Source organism: Triticum dicoccoides, chromosome 2B (genome assembly GCF_002162155.2).
Source record: "Triticum dicoccoides isolate Atlit2015 ecotype Zavitan chromosome 2B, WEW_v2.0, whole genome shotgun sequence".
Taxonomy (NCBI): domain Eukaryota; kingdom Viridiplantae; phylum Streptophyta; class Magnoliopsida; order Poales; family Poaceae; genus Triticum; species Triticum dicoccoides.
Window position 1 is genome coordinate 560144769 of NC_041383.1, and position 20267 is coordinate 560165035.

General features: G+C 47.0%; 1 protein-coding gene across 5 annotated transcripts; it reads right to left on the reverse strand.

Moving 5' to 3' along the window:
* Positions 1–10045: 10045 nt before the first annotated feature.
* On the reverse strand, positions 10046–15832 carry LOC119364840. 5 transcript variants are annotated; one of them, XM_037630398.1, is made up of 6 exons: positions 15553–15832; positions 13910–14045; positions 13311–13387; positions 11357–13153; positions 11034–11226; positions 10046–10944 (listed from the first exon to the last, which is right to left on the reverse strand). In XM_037630398.1, exons 2-6 carry the CDS (start codon positions 14016–14018, stop codon positions 10247–10249), a joined length of 2874 nt encoding a protein of 957 aa, XP_037486295.1. In that variant the 5' UTR covers positions 14019–14045; positions 15553–15832; the 3' UTR covers positions 10046–10246. The 5 variants fall into 5 exon arrangements, with proteins under 5 accessions (XP_037486295.1, XP_037486293.1, XP_037486294.1 ...); XM_037630396.1 differs by having other exon boundaries at positions 13910–14054; XM_037630397.1 differs by lacking the exon at positions 15553–15832 and adding an exon at positions 14126–15534 and having other exon boundaries at positions 13910–14054.
* Positions 15833–20267: the final 4435 nt, after the last annotated feature.

Genomic DNA, 20267 nt, shown 5'->3' on the forward strand with positions numbered 1-20267 from the left:
ACATATTCATAATGTTGAAGCCAAAAGATGCAAAGTTAATAATGATAGTGCAACTTTTTTGTGGCACTGCCATTTGGGTCATATCGGTGTAAAGCGCATGAAGAAACTCCATAAAGATGGATTTTCGGAATCACTTGGTTATGAATCATTTGATGCTTGCGAACCGTGCCTATTGGGCAAGATGACTAAAACTCCGTTCTCCGAAACAATGGAACGAGCTACTGACTTATTGGAAATAATACATACTGATGTATGCGATCCAATGAGTGTTGATGCTCGTGGCAAGTATCGTTAATTTCTGACCTTCACAGATGATTTGAGCAGATATGGATATATCTACTTGATGAAACATAAATCTGAAATAGTTGAAAGGTTCAAAGAATTTCAGAGTGAAGTAGAAAAATCATCGTAACAAGAAAATAAAGTTTCTGCGATCTGATCGCGGAGACGAATATTTGAGTTACGAGTTTGGTCTTCAATTAAAACAAAGTGGAATAGTTTCACAGCTCACGCCACATGGAACACCACAACATAATGGTGTGTCCGAACGTCGTAACCGCACTTTATTGGATATGGTGCGATCTATGATGTCTCTTACTAATTTACCATTATCGTTTTGGGGTTATGCATTAGAGACAGCTGCATTCACGTTAAAAGGGCACCATCTAAATCCGTTGAGACGACATCGTATGAACTATGGTTTAGAAGTAAACCTAAGCTGTTGTTTCTTAAAGTTTGGAGTTGCGATGCTTATATGAAAAAGGTTTTCAACCTGATAAGCTCGAACCCAAATCGGAGAAGTGCGTCTTCATAGAATACCCAAAGGAAACTGTTGGGTACTCCTTCTATCACAAATCCAAAGGCAAAACATTCATTGCTAAGAATGGATCCTTTCTAGAGAAGGAGTTTCTCTCGAAAGAAGTGAGTGGGAGGAAAGTAGAACTTGATAAGGTAATTGTACCTTCTCCCAAATTGGAAAGTAGCTCATCACAGAAATCAGTTCTAGTGATTCTACACCAATCAGTGAGGAAGCTAATGATGATGATCATGAAGCTTCAGATCAAGTTGTTACCGACCCTGGTAGGTCTTCCAGAGTGATATCCGCACCAGAGTGGTACGGTAATCGTGTTCTAGAAGTCATGTTACTAGACCATGATGAACCTACGAACTATGAGGAAGCGATGATGAGCCCAGATTCCGCGAAATGGCTTGAGGCCATAAAATCTGAGATATGATCCATGTATGAGAACAAAGTATGGACTTTGATTGACTTGCTCGATGATCAGCAAGCCATGTTAAATAAATGGATCTTCAAGAGGAAGACGGACACTGATAGTAGTGTTACTATCTACTAAGCTCGACTTGTTGCGAAAGGTTTTCGACAAGTTCAAGGTGTTGAATACGATGAGATTTTCTCACTCGTATCGATGCTTAAGTCTGTCTGAATCATGTTAGCAATTGCCACATTTTATGAAATCTGGCAAATGGATGTCAAAACTGCATTCCTTAATGGTTTTCTTAAAGGAGAGTTGTATATGATACAACCAGAAGTTTTTGTCGATCCGAAAGGTGCTAACAAAATGTGCAAGCTCCAGCATTTCATCAATGGACTGGTGCAAGCATCTCAAAGTTGGAATATACGCTTTGATAAGTTGATCAAAGCATATAATTTTGTACAGACTTACGGTGAAGCCTGTATTTACAAGAAAGTGAGTGGGAGCACTACAACATTTTTGATAAGTATATGTGAATGACATATTGTTGATCGGAAATAATGTAGAATTATTCTGCAAAGCATAAAGGAGTGTTTGAAAGGATTTCTTTCAAAGAAAGACCTCGGTGAAGCTGCTTACACATTGAGCATCAAGATCTATATAGATAGATCAAGACGCTTGATAAGATTTTTCAATGAGTACATGCCTTGATAAATTTTTGAAATTGTTCAAAATGGAACAGTCAAAGAAAGGAGTTCTTGCCTGTATTACAAGGTGTGAAGTTGAGTAAGACTCAAGACCCGACCATTGCAGAAAATAGAAAGAGAATGAAAAGTCATTCCCTATGCCTCAGTCATAGGTTCTATAAAGTATGCTATGCTGTGAACCAGACCTATTGTATACCTTGCTCTGTGTTTGGCAAAGGAATACAATTTTGATCTAATAAGTAGATCACTGGACATGGGTCAAGAATATCCTTAGTGAGGACTAAGGAGATGTTTCTCGATTATGGAGGTGATAAAAGAGCCCGTCGTAAAAGTTACAATGATGCAAGCTTTTACACCAATCCAGATGACTCTAAGTCTTAATCTGGATACATATTGAAAGTGGGAGCAATTAGCTAGAGTAGCTCCATGCAGAGCATTGTGGACATAGAATATTTGCGAAATACATACGGCTCTGAATATGACAGACCCGTTGACTAAGCTTCTCTCACAAGCAAAACATGATCATACCTTAGTACTCTTTGGGTGTTAATCACATAGCAATGTGAACTAGATTATTGACTCTAGTAAACCCTTTGGGTGTTGATCACATGACGATGTGAACTATGGGTATTAATCACATACAGATGTGAATATTGGTGCTAAATCACATGGCGATGTGAACTAGATTATTGACTCTAGTACAAGTGGGAGACTGAAGAAAATATGCCCTAGAGGCAATAATAAAGTTATTATTTATTTCCTTATATCATGATAAATGTTTATTATTCATGCTAGAATTGTATTAACCGGAAACATAATACATGTGTGAATACATAGACAAACATAGTGTCACTAGTATGCCTCTACTTGACTAGCTCGTTTATCAAAGATGGTTATGTTTCCTAACCATGGACAAAAGAGTTGTCATTTGATTAACGGGATCACATCATTAGGAGAATGATGTGATTGACTTGACCCATTCCGTTAGCTTAGCACTTGATCGTTTAGTATATTGCTATTGCTTTCTTCATGACTTATACAAAGTTCCTACAACTATGAGATTGTGCAACTCCCGTTTACCGAAAGAACACTTTGTGTGCTATCAAACGTCACAACGTAACTAGGTGATTATAAAGGAGTACTACAGGTGTCTCCGAAGGTACATGTTGAGTTGGCGTATTTCGAGATTAGGTTTTGTCACTCCGATTGTCGGAGAGGTATCTCTGGGCCCTCTCGGTAATGCACATCACTATAAGCCTTGCAAGCAATGTGACCAATGAGTTGGTTACGGGATGAATCATTACGTAACGAGTAAAGAGACTTGCCGGTAACGAGATTGAACTAGGTATTGGATACCGACGATCAAATCTCGGGCGAGTAACATACCGATGACAAAGGGAACAACGTATGTTGTTATGCGGTTTGACCGATAAAGATCTTCGTAGAATATGTAGGAACCAATATGGGCATCCAGGTCCCGCTATTGGTTATTGACCGAGAATGGTTCTAGGTCATGTCTACATAGTTCTCGAACCCGTAGGGTCCGCTCGCTTAACGTTACGATGACAGTTTTATTATGAGTTTATAAGTTTTGATGTACCGAAGTTTGTTCGGAGTCCCGGATGTGATCACGGACATGACGAGGAGTCTCGAAATGGTCGAGACATAAAGATTGATATATTGGACGACTATATTCGGACACCGGAAGTGTTCCGGGTGATTTCGGAGAAAACCGAAGTGCCGGGGGGGGGGGGGTTACCGGAACCTCCCGGGAGAGTATTGGGCCTTATGGGCCTTAGGGGAAAGGGGAGAGGGGCGGCCAGCATGGGCCGCGCGCCCCCTCCACCCTCTGGTCCGAATTGGACTAGGAGGGGGGGGCGGCGCACCCCCTCTTTCCTTCCCCCTCTCCCCCTTCCTTCCCCCTCCTAGTAGGAGTAGGAAAGGAGGAGTCCTACTCCTACTAGGAGGAGGATTCCTCCTCCCTTGGCGTGCCCAAAGGGGCCGGCCGGCCACCCCCTCCCTCCTTTATATACGGGGGCAGGGGGCACCCCATAGACACACAAGTTGATCTACGGATCGTTCCTTAGCCGTGTGCGGTGCCCCCCTCCACCATATTCCACCTCGGTCATATCGTCGCGGAGTTTAGGCGAAGCCCTGCGCTGGTAGAACATCATCATCGTCACCACGCCGTCGTGCTGACGGAACTCATCCCCGAAGCTTTGCTGGATCGGAGCCCGGGGATCGTCATCGAGCTGAACATGTGCTGAACTCGGAGGTGCCGTACGTTCGGTGCTTGGATCGGTCGGATCGTGAAGACGTACGACTACATCGACCGCGTTGTCATAACGCTTCCGCTTACGGTCTACGAGGGTACGTGGACGAACACTCTCCCCTCTCGTTGCTATGCCATCGCCATGATCTTGCGTCTGCGGAGGAATTTTTTTGAAATTACTACGTTCCCCAACAGAAAACCCAATCTTGCCAACGGCATCCTCTTTGCACTTGAAATAGTCATCATAGCCGACCACCCCCTCTCTAATATGGTTGAAAAGATGCCTACTCATACGGAAACGGCGGCGGAATTTCTGATGTTTGAACAACGGGTTTGTTGTATCAAAGTAGTCCTTCCAAAGAAGGAAATGCACGCTCTCTCGGTTACAATTCAACGCCAGAAGGTGGCGCCACGGAACAATGGCCGCTGGCTGTTGAGGTGGTGATGGACCAACACGGCAGCCAATATCTCCTCCTCGTCATCGGAGGACGAATCGTCGGAGTAGCAAAGGAAATTATGAAAAAAGAACTCGTCGGTGGAGTCCATTTTGTACCTTGGCAAACTATCGAACAACTTGCGGGCATCGGCGAAGGAGACTGCCGGCGAAGGGAGTCGCGGCGCGCACGGACCATCTAGATGTCCTGCCGGCGTCCGTCGAGCGTGCCGGTGAGGATCTGGCAGGGCGGCGAGGCGGCTTCTTGGTCGGGGGCGGCTGTGTGGTGGGGGGCGAGGGGTGGGAAGCAGTCGGCTCCCCGACGGCAAGACGGCGGTTGCGGGAGACGTGGGAGTGGGCGATGTAGCTGGGCAGATGTGGAGGCCCCGGCAACTGGCAGAGTCGCTAGCGTCGGTGACGAAGGAGGAGGGTGAGGGTTGCTGTTGGATGGGGGAGGCAATGTGACACAGACCAGCGGTCCGGGGGAGGAGAGGGAGAGCGTGCGTGTGTCCGTCGCGTGTCCGCGTCGACGCAAATCCGGCTAAAAAATGGGCCGGGAATGGGTCGTCCGCGGACGAAAAGCGGACGCGCGTCCGTTTGGGTCGGCGCGATGGGCCACCTTTTCTATCCGCGCCGACCCAAACGGACAGCGGCGGACGAAATGGGTTGCCCCATTGGAGTTGCTCTAATAAGACTATTTCGGACATGCAACAATTACCAGTTTAATTTTAGATATCTGTTATATATTCTCGAACGGACGAAATACGGCCGTGCGTCGGTGCATCCACAATTCTGGGCGGACACGACTCTATTGCCACCCCAAACAGACGAAAAGCGGATGAAACGGACGTCCGTTTGGGATGGGTCGGAGTTGGCCTAAGGCCAACTCCACCGCGACCCCAAACGGACGTCCGCTTTGGCCGGATTCTGCCCCTTTGGGTAGGGTGATGGGATGGTGTCCGGGCATGTCCTGGGATGCGGTGGCCGTGCGCTCAGCGCGCAGCCACATCCGTTTGCCTCATCCCGTCCGCCAGGGCCTAAAATGCTCATATTTTCATATGAAAACAAGTTTGCACGTCCAAATATTAATTGTTTGAAAATTAAAATAGTTTTACAACCCAATCGAAGTTGTCTCTAATAAAAATAGTTTTACAACCAAATCGAAATTGTCTTGAATGAACATAAAATGAACCAATACATCTATTGGTTGCCAATATGACCCCACACGTGCTCAACCAAGTCATTTTGAAGATCCACATGAGTGTGCCAATCACGCAACTCACGATGGAACTGGACAAACTGATCAAACGTGGCCGGTTCTTGGTGCAGGGGCTCAACATTGTTACCTTGATGATCAAATCCTTGGTCGAAGATATTGTCATCACGCTCGTCCTCAACGATCATGTTGTGCATGATCACACAAGTAGTCATCACCTCCCAAAGCTTCCTTTCATTCCATGACAGTGCAGGGTATCGAACGATGCCCCATCGGGATTGAAGCACACCAAAAGCACGTTCCACATACTTTCTAGCACTCTCTTGCATTTGGGCAAATATCTTTCTCTTCTCACCTTGGGGCTTCGAGATTGTCTTCACAAAAGTTGACCACTGAGGATATATACCATCAACTAGGTAGTATCTCTTGTTGTACTTGTGGCCGTTGATCTCAAAGTTGACAGGTGGGGAGTGGCCTTCTGCAAGCCTTGCGAAGACTGGAGAACGCTGCAGCACGTTGATATCATTGTGAGAACCTGCCATGCCGAAGAAAGAATGCCATATCCAAAGATCTTGCGAAGTCACCGCTTCTAATATGGCAGTGCAAGCTTTGACATGCCCCTTGTACTGGCCCTGCCAAGCAAATGGACAGTTCTTCCACTCACAGTGCATACAATCTATGCTGCCAAGCATGCCTGGAAAGCTTCTAGTTGCGTTGGTCGCCAACAATCTCTCTGTATCAGCGGTAGTTGGCTGCCTCAAGTATTCAGGGCCAAACACCTCGATCACAGACTGGTAGAACTTGTACATTGACATCAGACATGTTGTCTCACTCATACGCACATACTCATCCACCAGATCGCCTGGAATTCCATATGCAAGCATGCGGATGGCCGCAGTGCATTTCCGGTAAGAGGAGAATCCAAGCTTGCCAAGGGCATCCATCTTGCACTCGAAGTATGGGTCATGAGTAACCACACCCTCTCGGATACGATTGAACACATGCCTTGCCATACGAAAACGGTGACGGAATTTATTCGGCTTGAAGAGCGGGGTGTTTGCAAAGTAATCGGCATAGAGTAGGGCGTGGCCTCTCTCCCTGTTGCGGTTCAGATTCGGAGCACGGCCAGGGACTGACCCTCTGTACCGAGGAAGCTGCCGTTGAATTTGGTCGTGAACCATTAGTGCAGCCACCACAAGATCTTCATCATCCGACGACGAATCGCCCGATGAACAAACGAAGTGGTGGAAGAAAAACTCATCACCACTGTCCATACCTTTGTGGGCAAAGTGTCGAACACCTTGCGGTCATGGTGGCAAAGTGGCCGGGATGATCACCTCGGCGCAGGTGTGGTCGGCGGCCGTCTACTGGCCGCTCTGGAGCATTCATTGGAAGCTGCCGTGGCCGCCGTGGCACGTCGCCTGCGGTCGTATCCCCTCTGCCGTCGGCTACGACGGCGACGGCCAAACCTCCTCCGACCGACAACCTAAACTACGGCGAAAGCGCGTGCGTGGTGGCGGCCATGTCGAGGCGTGGTTGCCTATGGACGGCCGGGGCTGCATGGAGAAGGCAGCCGGAGAATAGCGGCGGCGCCGTCGGCGGGGCAGGGCGGGGGAGGGGGGTGGAGGCGTTGGAATCGAATGGGACTACTTGTGTCCCCGACAGGCGTGTCACGGGAGGACAAGGGCGTGCGGCGGGCCCGTCCGCATGATGTCCGTTTCACGGGATCTCCTATGCGCCGCTCGTTGCGGCGAATTGCCGAGCAAACGCACAGGGGCGACTCCAGCTGGGCCGGCCCATTAGCGAAACACAGTAAAAAATACAAAAAAGACTAAAACTGCTGGAGGAGGTAGGAATCAAACCAGGCACCTCCTGTAACTTACGCACGACCCTAGCCAATGGGCTACATAAGCTTTCTTGTTTTACTATGGCGCGCGCAGCTAAAGGTAATGCAGATGCGAACATTATTTTGAGAAAAGTATTTTTTAATGCGAACACTTTTCAAATTTGAGAAGAAAAACTAAAAAAATATAATCAGAATTTACTGAACCAACACAAGTTTTTAAAAAATTTGATAAACACAAAAAAGTTTTTCGAAAATCTGAACAAGTATTTAATAGTGATTTTTTGCAAAAACATGAATATTTTTGAAAGGAGAACAAATTTTGAATTGTGAACAAAACAAATTTGTAAACATGAACATTTTTAAAATTTTCGAACAAAATTTTGAAATGGGAACAAATTTTAAAATAACAAACAAATTTTGAATTTTTAGAACAAACTGTGAAATGGAGAACAATTTTGAAAATCCCAAACAAATTTGAAATGTGAACAATTTTTTATTAAGTGAACAAAAATTTGAAAAATAAGAACATTTTTTTGAAATTTGTGAACAATTTTTGAATACAAGCATTTTTTGAAATCCATGTCATTATTTTCAAATTTCTCAAAAAATGAAGAAAAGTTATTCAAACAATTTTTGAAAAAACAAGAACATTTTCTGAAAATTCGGAACAAAAATTTTGAAACCAGAAACATTTTTTGAATTTATGAACACATTTTGTAAAATGGGAACATTTTTTGAATTTGTGAACAAAATCTGAAAAACAGAAACATTTTTTGGAATTCGGATTTTTTTTAAAAATAAACTTGAAAAGGAAAATAAAAGATAAAAGAAAAGAAAACTGAAAAAAAAGAAACAGAAAAAAGAAAAGAAAAAAGAAAAAGAAGATAAATAGAAAAAGAAAAACGAAAAAGAAAAAGCCAGTTCAGACGAAAAAACCTGCTGAAAACATCATAGAAGGTTCCCAAAACCGAGTCTGCTGTAACGCTAAAACGGGACGGCCCACTCGTTCGCTCGCTCGCACCTCCCTGTGCGAAGCTTCGACAGCTTGCCGCAACGAGCGGCAATTAGGATTTTCCCCGTTTCACCGCAAACTCGACGCAAGTTTGGACCGGTGATGGGTCGAAAACGAACGGATTCCGGACATTTGTCCGTTTGGGACCGCGTGTTGGGCCGGCTATTCGTCCGTTCTACTCTAAACGGACGGGGCCGGACAGGATGAGGCCGCACGGTGGAGTTGGCCTGGTTTATCGCGACGCCGCAACAGTGGTCCTTGTGCAACAGGGAACAGTGGTCGCACCAGCGTCCGTGTGGCCAGTTGCTGATGGCACGAGAGGCCCAGCACAGGCAAAAGGGCATCAACTGAGGGCGTGCCAGTTTTGCACTGTTTTGTGCTGGCGTCGTTATGGCAACTGCCAAGGACGCGAAGATGTCGCTCGCGGGAGGCCTACCGCGCGGCCCCTCCAGCCCAATATTCTTGCGCCTTTTTTACCGCAAGGAAAAAAGGGATGCACCGTGAGCATCGTCGTCTGAAAATCCACTAAACCACAGCCGATCACAGCCACTGCGTGGATTTGATTTTGGTGGCGTGAGCTGGGTCAGTATGAACGAACATGCGTGCTTCTAGTCTCACAAGAGGATAACCAAATGCAGAGTTCATATGTGAAAAAACGACCCAAGGATTTTTTTTTTTTTTGCATGGAAAAACGACCCAAGGATCTACCAGTCCTCTGAAAACATTAGCAGGAGTAGTACCAAGGTAAAGCTGGTGAACAGCTGGTTACAGTCAAACACATACACACCAAACCATGCACCAGGTTAGACTACAAAGTCAAGAGAAACATCTGCCCCAGCGCTTTGCCTAAACAAATACTGCTACACCTTGATATAACAAAAGCATCCTATCCAATCCAGGGTAGGAAATCTCAGACCCGAAGAATGTGCGGGGCCGACAAAAAGGACTCATTAGTCGTGCGTGGCCTTGTCTTGGCCCGTGCTGTCATATCTTGCGCACCAAAATGATTCATCCTAGGTTGGGTTGCTCCATTAATTAATCCCGCTCGTAATCCGTACAGATTGACAAAAAGCTCAAGACAGCACAACAGGGTGCTAACTGACCCATGCATCTAGGAGTATTATATTGCAATCCCTGACCTGCTAATATATACACATATACTACTTAGGGAGCAGTGCTTTGTTAAGTCAAACACACATGCATGGGTCTTGCAAAAAAATTCCTTTCCTTTTAACAGAGAGTTAGAGTATACTGAAACCACATGCTGCTGGAGCTGGTGACAGTACAATATGCTACTACTGTGACAGTTAAAAGGAAAAACTAGTTGCCCCACAGGACTCGCTCAGAGCTGCACAATTGACATGGTTTGACCAAAATAGCTGTAGTACAATGTGTGGCGCGCTACAGGTATATGCAGAAGCAACTACTACGTGGACTTGGGTTACAAGCTAGTAGTATGAAGATGCTGAAGGTTTCTCTCAGCACAACAAATAATTTAAGACCACTTCTCCTATGATAACAGCGTCACACACAGAGCATTTGCTTCCTACAGATTTGACATTGGCATTGCGAGATCTTGCTGTGGAAAACAAACTGTGAGATCCGCCATGGCTTCTCCGACTAGCTCCACCAACAGACCATCTGCAATCTGTTTCGTCATCTCATCCGGTTCCGACCTCACTGATTTCATCCAGCCTCCTCCTTCCACCTCTTGGTGCACGATTCTTTCCAACATCGTTGCAGCATCACCATACTCGTTAGCCACGAGCCTCTCCGCCCCGTAGAGCCAATCCCTTACATGGCTCCATACTTCTTCCCCTATATCTTGTGACAATGCCTCGCTCCGTGCTCCGAGGCATGCTTTACTCCATGGGTAGGTTCTTATCAAGGCTTCCTGGCCAGTCTCAACCAATGCCATGTTTACACAATCAAAGAGAAGCTTTTGGTTCGACCTACGCTCCCTAGATTTAGCAGCCTCCTCTTTGCGGTCCAAGAACTTGTCACACAGTGCGGGATCAAGAGGGCAATCAGCCGAATGCCAACCTGTGAAAACCATACTCACTTGTAGGTTGCCTAATCCAGCAGATGATAGTATCTTCTTTACAAGGGCATAACATTCTGATTCATTATCCTCTGCATTTGAGGAATTCAGATGATGCGTGTGTAATGGCGAATGTGAGTATGTTTCCTCCCATGATAACGAGCGGGGAACAGACTCAATTGCACGAGATCGTAAGGCAACTCCTGTAATGTAATAAGAACTCATACTTAGTATGTATACCAACAGGAAACGACAGGCTCAACAATTAGAAGAAAAAAAGGGAAAAACTTACTCTCATTGCAGGCACTGGTACTTCTTGATGATTCAGGTTCATTAGTGTTGCTATCTTCAAGTGATGCATCCGGAACTGAAGTAGGACTAGGCTGATCGCGCATCGATTTTAGGCCAGCGTTTGATCTTAGTTCATCATTATATCCACTTGGGCAGTCAGTAGATACATGTGCTTCCATGGAGCCAACATCCTGCTACATGTCAAAAAGTGATTGTGAGTAAACACAACAATATTCTTTTGCATCAAAAGCCCCATACTCATGGCCATAGACAACACAAGCAAATAGTAAGGCATAAACGAAATAATTTGAGATTAATGCTTACATTTAAAGAACAATTTGTTGGTATGGTGGAATTGTCAGCTTTGTCATTGCAAAATGCTATTTGCTCATCAAATTGAAGGTCACTATTGGTCTCTGATCGCTTGTCGTCAAGAAAAGTGACTTGAACCTTCTCACCAAAGCTATCAGAAGGGAGGGTGGTTTTCTCTTCTGCCAGCCTTTTACTTCTAGGGAAGAAAAAACTTGATACTTTCCCCTTGAATGATAACTTTCCTTTACCTTGCCTTGCATCCACCTTCGGTGTTTCACAGCCTTGAGAATTTGCAGACACCACCATGTTATCAAACATTGCTGCTGACACCGGGAGAGATTTTGATCTCGCTAAATTTCTTGGAGAGCTCTCCCTGGTTTCATCCTCACTTAATGTAGATACGGAACTAGCTTGCATGGCCAACTCATTTTTTGTGCCACACGACCGGCTACTTGAAGCGGAGTTTATTACAGCAACAGTTTCCTCTTTCTCAGTTTCTCTGATGGAGAGCATGTCACCCAGAGTTCTTGAGGTCCTTGGCAACTTTACTTCTTGACTGATCTCATCACATGCTACCGTTGTCCATCTCTCTGAAAGTCGCCTTTTGGCTTCTTTGATCACAGATGACTCAGCTGAATGTGAATGAGATGCCCTGCTATGAGTTGAAGATGAGTAAGTACTGCTATATCTTTTGATATAATCCCATGAATGACGCGACACTGGACTGACTACCTCCGAGTCACTTAAGCTACCACCATCATCAATGTTATCACCTTCCGACCTGCTTAAAGAGCTCTCATCTCCATTATACCCATTTGAGTATACAGAGGATAGTAGAGACTCATCCCGCCGCCGCCGATCTTCTGGCAGGTATTGAACCGAAGCACCCGATACTTCTGTACATCCTAGGGTGGATGTACCATCTTGTAAATCACCAAGAAAGGCTGTCCGCTGAATCGGTTCAAATGGAGATGATCTGGGAGTTAGCCTGGCATGTGCTCTGTTAGGCTTCCCAGGACTTGGCTTTAGGACCACTATCCTGTTTGGCTTCGAGAAGGTATCTTCTGCTGAATGAGATCTCTTGTGAGACTTTCCCATTACAAAGTCATTTTCTTCATCAACTCGGTGTGTTCTGCTTTCTCTTGCCCCTTTATTCTCAGCAGATTTAAATGGTTTCAAGACAGTAATGCACTTTGTCTGAGGTGGTGCAGGCATTGTGTGTTGTCCATAGAGCGGGTTCGAGAAAACAGAGCTTGGTTCTTCAAGGAACTTCAGAAACAGATCCTTGTTTGAACTTAGAACCTCGAGGGCTTCTTGAAACTCCTTTGAATGAAGGAAATTTTCATCTGTGGCAAGGCGTTTTGCTTGTATGAACTTTTGTCGAACAACTTCTATCCTTTTGTCTCTCTTGTTTTGTGAAGATCTCCCTCCTAAAGAAGTTTGATCCTGAAGTTGATGTGTTGTTAGTGGTTCTTCGCAGACTGCGTGCACATCCTTAAATTCTACTGTTTCCTTGGGGCCTATGTGGTTGCCCCGTGTTGTTTTGTTGTAGAGGCGCTGCTCTTGCTGCTGCAGGGCCTTCTTTGTTGCTGCATACTTATCATGTGAATGACTTCTCCTCAAATTACTTTTGGCAGAATGTAATGCCTGTTCTTGAGCAGGTAGATCATCTTCAAGCCCCATCAACCTGGCAACAACACTTGGTGGTTTCCTCTTTGATTCCACTTCTTTGGCTATCTCGTTTGCTAGTAGCTTCTTCATGGGTGATGCATCTGATTTGCTGCTTAAAGAACTCCTAGTACTTGTCTCCTGCAGGGAAATTTGTATTAGAACAAAGAAGACAGAAAAATCTCACTTGCCAAAAAAAAATAGTAGTTTCTTTGCTGCCGTATATTTACAAGAAATTTTGACCAGGATAAGTTAGGCAGTGCACCTATGACAAACTGAAACATGACATGGCACTCACCAGTTTATCCTCTATACAAACTTTAGCAGGATCAACGGTTCTCTTGATATCTGTCGGGCCTCTACGAACTGGAGAATCTGAAAGGTCAAGCTAAACCAAATAAATAGTTTGACAATGACACAAAAACAACCTACATGCCAGACAAAACAAGCTAACACAAAAAGAACACAGTCAACTTCAATATTTAGACCAGCGTGTTGCAAAGAAATAGAAACAGTACTGTTTGCTATTTCAAATCTATGGAGCGAAAAACATCCAAAGGAAAAGACAAGCAAAACATGTCATCATCCAAAGGGAAAATGTCTACATTGTGGAAAGGAATCATTTCCCATACAATGCCAACACCATCTAGTCCCCCACACGAGAGAGGAAATTGGCAACATTTGTGCCAGCAAATGTCCAAAATATTAGAACCAAAGGCAGAAATGTACAAAATGCTACACCCCACCCACCACCAAGTAGTACCATATATACTGTAGAACAGCAGCATTTATCTCAAGTAAAATGAAGCAGCTGCAACTGAATACGCATTACCGAATACAAAAGCCTTGCAGATCAACAACATTGCAAAAAATAAACATAAAGAGCAATTTACGTGCCTTCTCTGTGAGCTCTGTCAGAGAGTGTCTTCGTGCTGGCCATCCCCGTACTCAGCTCGAACAAGTTGATCATCGCCTTGTTCTCACTAAAAACACTTCCTCCAAGCATTACAACATCAGCGAAGATATAGGATTCCTGAAAAAACTGTGTCACGGCAAAGAAGTTAAACAAAACGACGCAGAGGACATGAAACATCACCAGCCACATGATTGTACCTGAGATCCGCAAGGCCACCCAATCAAGCTAACTAAATAACAAGAGCGTTATAAGCCGCCGCCGGTACAAACAGCCAGCAGGGCAAGCAATGACGCAGAGCGGAGCGTCTTGGGAGGCTCTTAAGTGGCATTTGAAGCCTTCAAATTTGAACCTACGGGACATAAAGAGGGAGGCTTAAAGAGGAGGCCTGGTGGTATTACTGTAGCGCGATGCTGTCCTCACAGGAAAACTTGGACACACACATGGCTAAGGCTGGGTTTTTCGCAGGCGTTGGTAGGCCAGACGGGCGCAAGGAGAGCACAGTCGACGGCCCTGTTCTTGTTTAAAACCGAGAGAAGATGGCAAAATGGCGCGTCGAACGAAACGATAAACGACTGTGCCTGGCGACAGGAACAGGAGAGGAGGGGCAAGTTGGAAAAGTGGAGGTGTAGCAGCAGCCAACAGGGGGTAACATGATGCAGAGTGCATTGGATCGGGTTTAGCAACTCATGGCCATGATTACCATCCAAAGGAATCTTTGCAGGCGGCGAGAGAGGCTTTTTAAGGCTGCGCTTTTGCCGTCGTCAGATGAGAGATGATTTAGCAGGCACGGGCTCGGGGAATCACAGCTCACATGAGAGAGAGAAGGTGGAAAGGAGATCGGCTTTGCTTGCACACTTCATGGGATGTTGAGAAGTTAAAAACTCGAGCTGTCGAGTTCAAAATGTGTCTAACAAAAACTGTGGTGGATGAAGGAGAGGTAACGTAGGGGATTTAGAAAACTGAGGAGCAGAGGAACGAGCCCTGAAGGCGCAAAGCAAAAGGAAAAGGGGGAGCTGTCCTCACTCTGCAGTCTTCTCCGGAGGGGAGAGGAGGAGAAACACCAAGAACTCGGAGCTTTCCACGCGGAATGCGGCTGAGTTCCCCGGTTTAATCCGGGAATCGAGAGCTCCGGAGGCCGGGTACGCAGGCCAGGGCAGGGAATCTGGCAGGGACAGGCGCGCGTCGGAGCAATAAATTCTCGGGCGCGGGAGCGGAAAGGGACGGGAGGAACTGGGGGTGAAAAGCGGGCGCCTTTACGCCAGCATCGATGGCCAATTTCTGGTTCCGGGGATCATAAATCGGGCTCGGATCTCCACATTCCCTCCCTCCTGCGCACGGCCGCACGCCCGCCGGGCCCGAAATTCCCTGACGAAACCTAATAAAACCGCAAACAAACTCCTCGCCTGAGAAGAACACGACGGCCTGAATCGAATGCCGCCGCGCATCCGGCGCCCCATGGCCGAGTTCCGCCGCGGAGGAAGATGAACACAAAACCGGATAAGGAAGAAGAAAAAATGCGCCACCAACGGAAACGCGAGAAATCCTCGGCGAAAAGGATAGAATCCCGCTCATCTCGCGCGTTCCGGAGGAGGAGGAGGGAGGGCGGGGATGGGGGAGGGCGCACCTACGGGGGAGCGGCGGCGAGTATTGGCCGGCGGCGGTGGGCGGAACAGCGAGCTGGTGCCACTGCTGCGCAGTGTGCAGTGGGAGCGGCGAATGGGACGGGAGGGAGAAGAGGTTGGCGGAATTCACCTAGCTCCCTTCTGCCCCGTGAACTGTTGCTTTGTTGTGTTCTTGCTCTCCTCTCCCTTCCGCGTCGGATATCCTACCCGCGGCGCTCGTGGGGGTGGGTTGCGTTGCGTGCGTGCGTGCGTGCGTCGCGTGGAATGGAGAAAAGGCGGTGATGATGAGCGAGGGACGCGGATCGTGGACGTGGAGTGGCTGCGAATGACAAGGAACATACGGAGCGTGGCATGGATTCCGGGACGCTGCGTGATCCGAATGTGTCGTGCGTAGAAATTTATTGTGGTTTCTTGTATCGTCGGCCACCATGGTGGTACGTTGCAATCGTCGTGCCGTAGATGTGGTACGAGTGCATTTATTGGCCGTAGCTGCTGTACTACCTGCATTTCTGTTTGTAGAAGGTGTTGTTTCAACCTTTTGAATTATTAAGGGCATCTAGGATCGATCTCGTCCCTGTTTTCCTCTTGTCCCTCGCGGCTGGAACCCTAACCGCCGCCAGGGGAAGCCGGTCTTCCAACGCCGCTCTCCGGCGACTTCCCTCCGCCGGCGACCTCGGTCGTCGGTGGTGAGGGGGGTCGCCAGATCCACGCGTGTGGATCGTTTTTACTCTCTCGTAGTCTAGGTTTTTAGGTTGTTCATCGTCTTTGCTTCGGCGGCGACGATGACAACGCTGAATAATGATTCTTCGGATCCTTTCCTAACGAGGCCATCGGTCCTATGGTTGGGGATGGATTTGGAAACCAGTCTGTTCAAGTAAGGATGGCGTGGCGGCGGCGGCATCCTCGTGGTGGACCTGTGTCCTCGGGCTCCGCCGTTGCGACGGCGTTTGCTCCAGCGTCGGCGCGGAGCTTGGGAGGTAGTCCAGAAGCGGATGCAGATTGTGGTCTGCATCGACGACATCTGGAAGACGGAGCATGTGCTGGGCTCGTCGTTCGTGGATGGCAGATATGGTTTCCTCCTTCGGCATTTTAGTCATGGTGGGGTGTTAGATCTGGAGTTCGATGGCGTGTCCGGGGTGTTGCCCCGGCCTGATTCATTCAACGGTAAGGGCTTCACTTTTGGTGAGCCACCTTGGAGGTCCACAAAGCTGCATATCAGCGATGGAGCCGCGTCGAGCTCGGGTGAGAAGGTGATTCGTCATTCTTTTCTTCGGTGGCTACTGTGGTGATGCCGAAGGCAGGTGACGGCCGTTGGTGTTAAGCTTAGAGATATTCTGCTATCTTTTCAGTTTTGTCATGTCGGTCTTTACGTGACTTGTACTTTGTTCTTTATGATATGAATGAGACACGTATTACCATGCAAAAAAAATTTATTAAGGGCATCTCCAACACTGCCTTCGAAATGGACACGGTATCCGTCCACGGATCGGTTCAAACCAGTCTACGGACAGTGATGCGGGAGCTAGACACCCAATTTTATTGTATTTTTATAAGTCTGCAAAGCTCAAAATAACAAACATATTAAATCGTAGAAGATTGAAAACATTTGAATGCCACAATAGTTCCAATTTGTAAATATTACAATCCAACTAAATTGCCTAGAGAGTCGGTCCAGCTCCGCCTGCACGACAGTGGAAGGCTTCCACTTCCCCTTGGTCAGGAAAGCGACTTTCTCCTTTGTCGGCTTCGAGGTGAGGACCTTGCCGGCGTTCGATAGCCGGTTGGCCTCCTTATGCGGCGATTTTTGGCCATGGATCTTTGGTGGTGGAGCTCAGTGGTTTGCGACCGAGGAGTGCAAGAGCGATTGGCAGCTAAGGCGCAAGGAAGAAGAGGGCAAGCAGAGAAAGTGGCGTAAAGTTCTCTACCATTCCATCTCTACCCTAATATACGGGGTAAGGGAAATGGGATGGTGCAGGCTATCCCCACTGCGTGGTGCATAATCCTCTTGTACCCCCCCCCCCCCAACAACGGCATTAATTACGTAGGGAATCAAAGCGTCAATGCTAAGACTTGCGCGAAAATCAAAGTGTTGATGCGACATGACGTGGGTGGAAATCCTTTTTGTTCGCTGGTTAGGCTGGTCACAGTGGGGAGGAACTTAGAAGTAACATCACACACTCCAATACAACTTTGCTTATGTGGCACGTATTTAATGAAGAGAGAAGTGCTTGTGGTAACTAGCTAAGTTACCGGAACATCACACACTTCAAGAAACAATGAGTCTATAACCTAATAAATACATCGTTGCATGACACTACATAGATGTTCCTACCCACTATGAAGGTAGTAACATAGTCTAGGAAAGTGTGAAGTTACTAACTTATGTTCTTGCCCATTGTGACCAGCCTTAGTCGGCGCATTACACATTTTCAAAACCGAGGTGATCTGCATCACCTCAGGAGCAACTCGACATGAGGCCAGCTGCGCGACGACATTCTGTTGAACCAATTTCAAGCCAACGGCCGAAGATGACGTACAAGCTTGGATGACCCGACGTGCAAACATGCTTGAAGACCGGTTCATGGGCTATTGTTGGCGTCCTAACCAAGGTGGTCCTCGCCGCGTCGGTTCTCGGCCTGGTGGCCGGGCTGTGACCTCCTAGGCGGATTCCATTATGGGCTACTTTAAGAGGCCTACAATGGATTACGAGAAGATTCTGGAAGACCTGGAGCACAATCGGAGGATAATGAAGTAGTGGAGGACTCTGCCTCCACCAATGTAGGTGATCCAGTTGTGTAAACCCTAGGGTCCAGGTATGATATATAAGCCAGGGGTCGGGCTCATCATAGAGATATTCAATCCCTTAGTTCTTTAATTGTACTTTGTACACACTCCAACGTAATAAAACACAAGCATGGCGTATGGAATTATCTTCTCTGGAGAGTCTAAACCTAGGTAAACATTGCCTCATGTTACCATCGTGTCAAGTCACCTAGCTAGGATAGCCTACCAGGGATCTACCAAATTTAGCTCCGACAAAGTTCGATATAGCGACTCTATTAGAACGATATTTTTTCTTCTATTTGCCATGATAGAAGTTATTTTGAAGATTGACTGGTTCTACAACATTGCTAGATTTTCTTTAATTGACTGGGGACATGGCGTGGAGCTTTCTCTCGGCACCTCCCACACACCTCGCCAAAGGGATCCAAGCCACCATGGTCTCGGAAGGGGGGGGGGCAACCACGATGAACATGAGCTGCATATCTAGATCAAGGAAGGACCGCCATCGAAGACAACTGTTTTGCTAGGATCTCCCCTACTACGCCCCTCGTCATCCACGTGATCAAAGAACGCAGTCAACACCACCGCAACACTGCTTGTCGGAGAGCCAAGGCATAGCCTGCCACATAGGTCTGCCACCCTAACTTCCAAGACATCAATACTCCGTCCACCGCCCACATTGCAACTCATCAGCCACTGAAATAAGAGCAAAAGAACACTTCCTTTCACTCCTGGCCTGACATCAGCAACTGAATCATGACCCATTAATGATGAAGGCGCCCACACCGACATCCCTAGCCAGCCCTAGCTGGACCAGGAGGGGACACGACCAGCTAGATGTCGACTGCCCACCGTCGAGCATGCTAGGGCCATACCCAAGGTGGTCCTCGTCGCGTCGGTTTCCAGCCTGGTGGCCGGGCTGTGACCTCCTAGGTGGGTTCCATTATGGGCTACTTTAAGCGGCCTATAGCGGATTACCAGAACATTCTGGAAGACTTGGAGCACAATCGGAGGATATTGAAGTCGTGGAGGACCCTGCCTCCACCAATGTAGGCAATCCAGTTGTGTAAACCCTAGGGTCCTGATACATCTCCGTCGTATCTACTTTTCCTAATGCTTTTCCTCTTGTTTTGGACTCTAATTTGCATGATTAGAATGAAACTAACCTGGACTGACGCTGTTTTCAGTAGAACTACCATGGTGTTGTTTTTTGTGCAGAAATAAAAGTTCTTGGATTGGAAGGAAACTTTTTGGAGAATTATTTCAGAATAAAAAAGAATACTGGAGCCAAGAACCACCAGAGGGGGGCCCTGGGTGAGCACAACCCATCAGGACGCGCCCCCTCCAGGTGCGCCCAGGTGGATTGTGCCAACCTGGTGGCCCCGCAGACCCTGATCCCAACTCCATAAATACCTATATTTGGAGAGAAAAACCGGGGAGGAAGAATTATCGTGTTTCACGAGACGGAACCACCGCCGTCTCCTGTTCTTCACCGGGAGGCCAGATCTGGAGTTCGTTCAGGGCTCCGGAGAGGGGAATCTTCGGTCTTCATCATCACTAACCTTTCTCCATCACCAATTCCATGATGCTCCCCAGCGGGAGTGAGTAATCCCTTCGTAGGCTCGCTGGTCGGTGAGTAGTCGGATGAGATTCATCATGTAATCGAGTTAGTTTTGTTAGGGCTTGATCCCTAGTATCCACTATGTTCTGAGATTGATGTTGCTATGACTTTGCCATGCTTAATGCTTGTCACTTTGGGCATAGGTGCCATTATTTCAGATCTGAATCATTTTTTTTGACCATTATATCTATGTTCTAGATTTGATCTTGCAAGTTATATGCACCTCCTATGTGATATGATCCGTAACCCCTGGAGTGATAGTATTCGAGATACTTTCCGGTGATGACCGTAGTTTGAGGAGTTCATGTATTC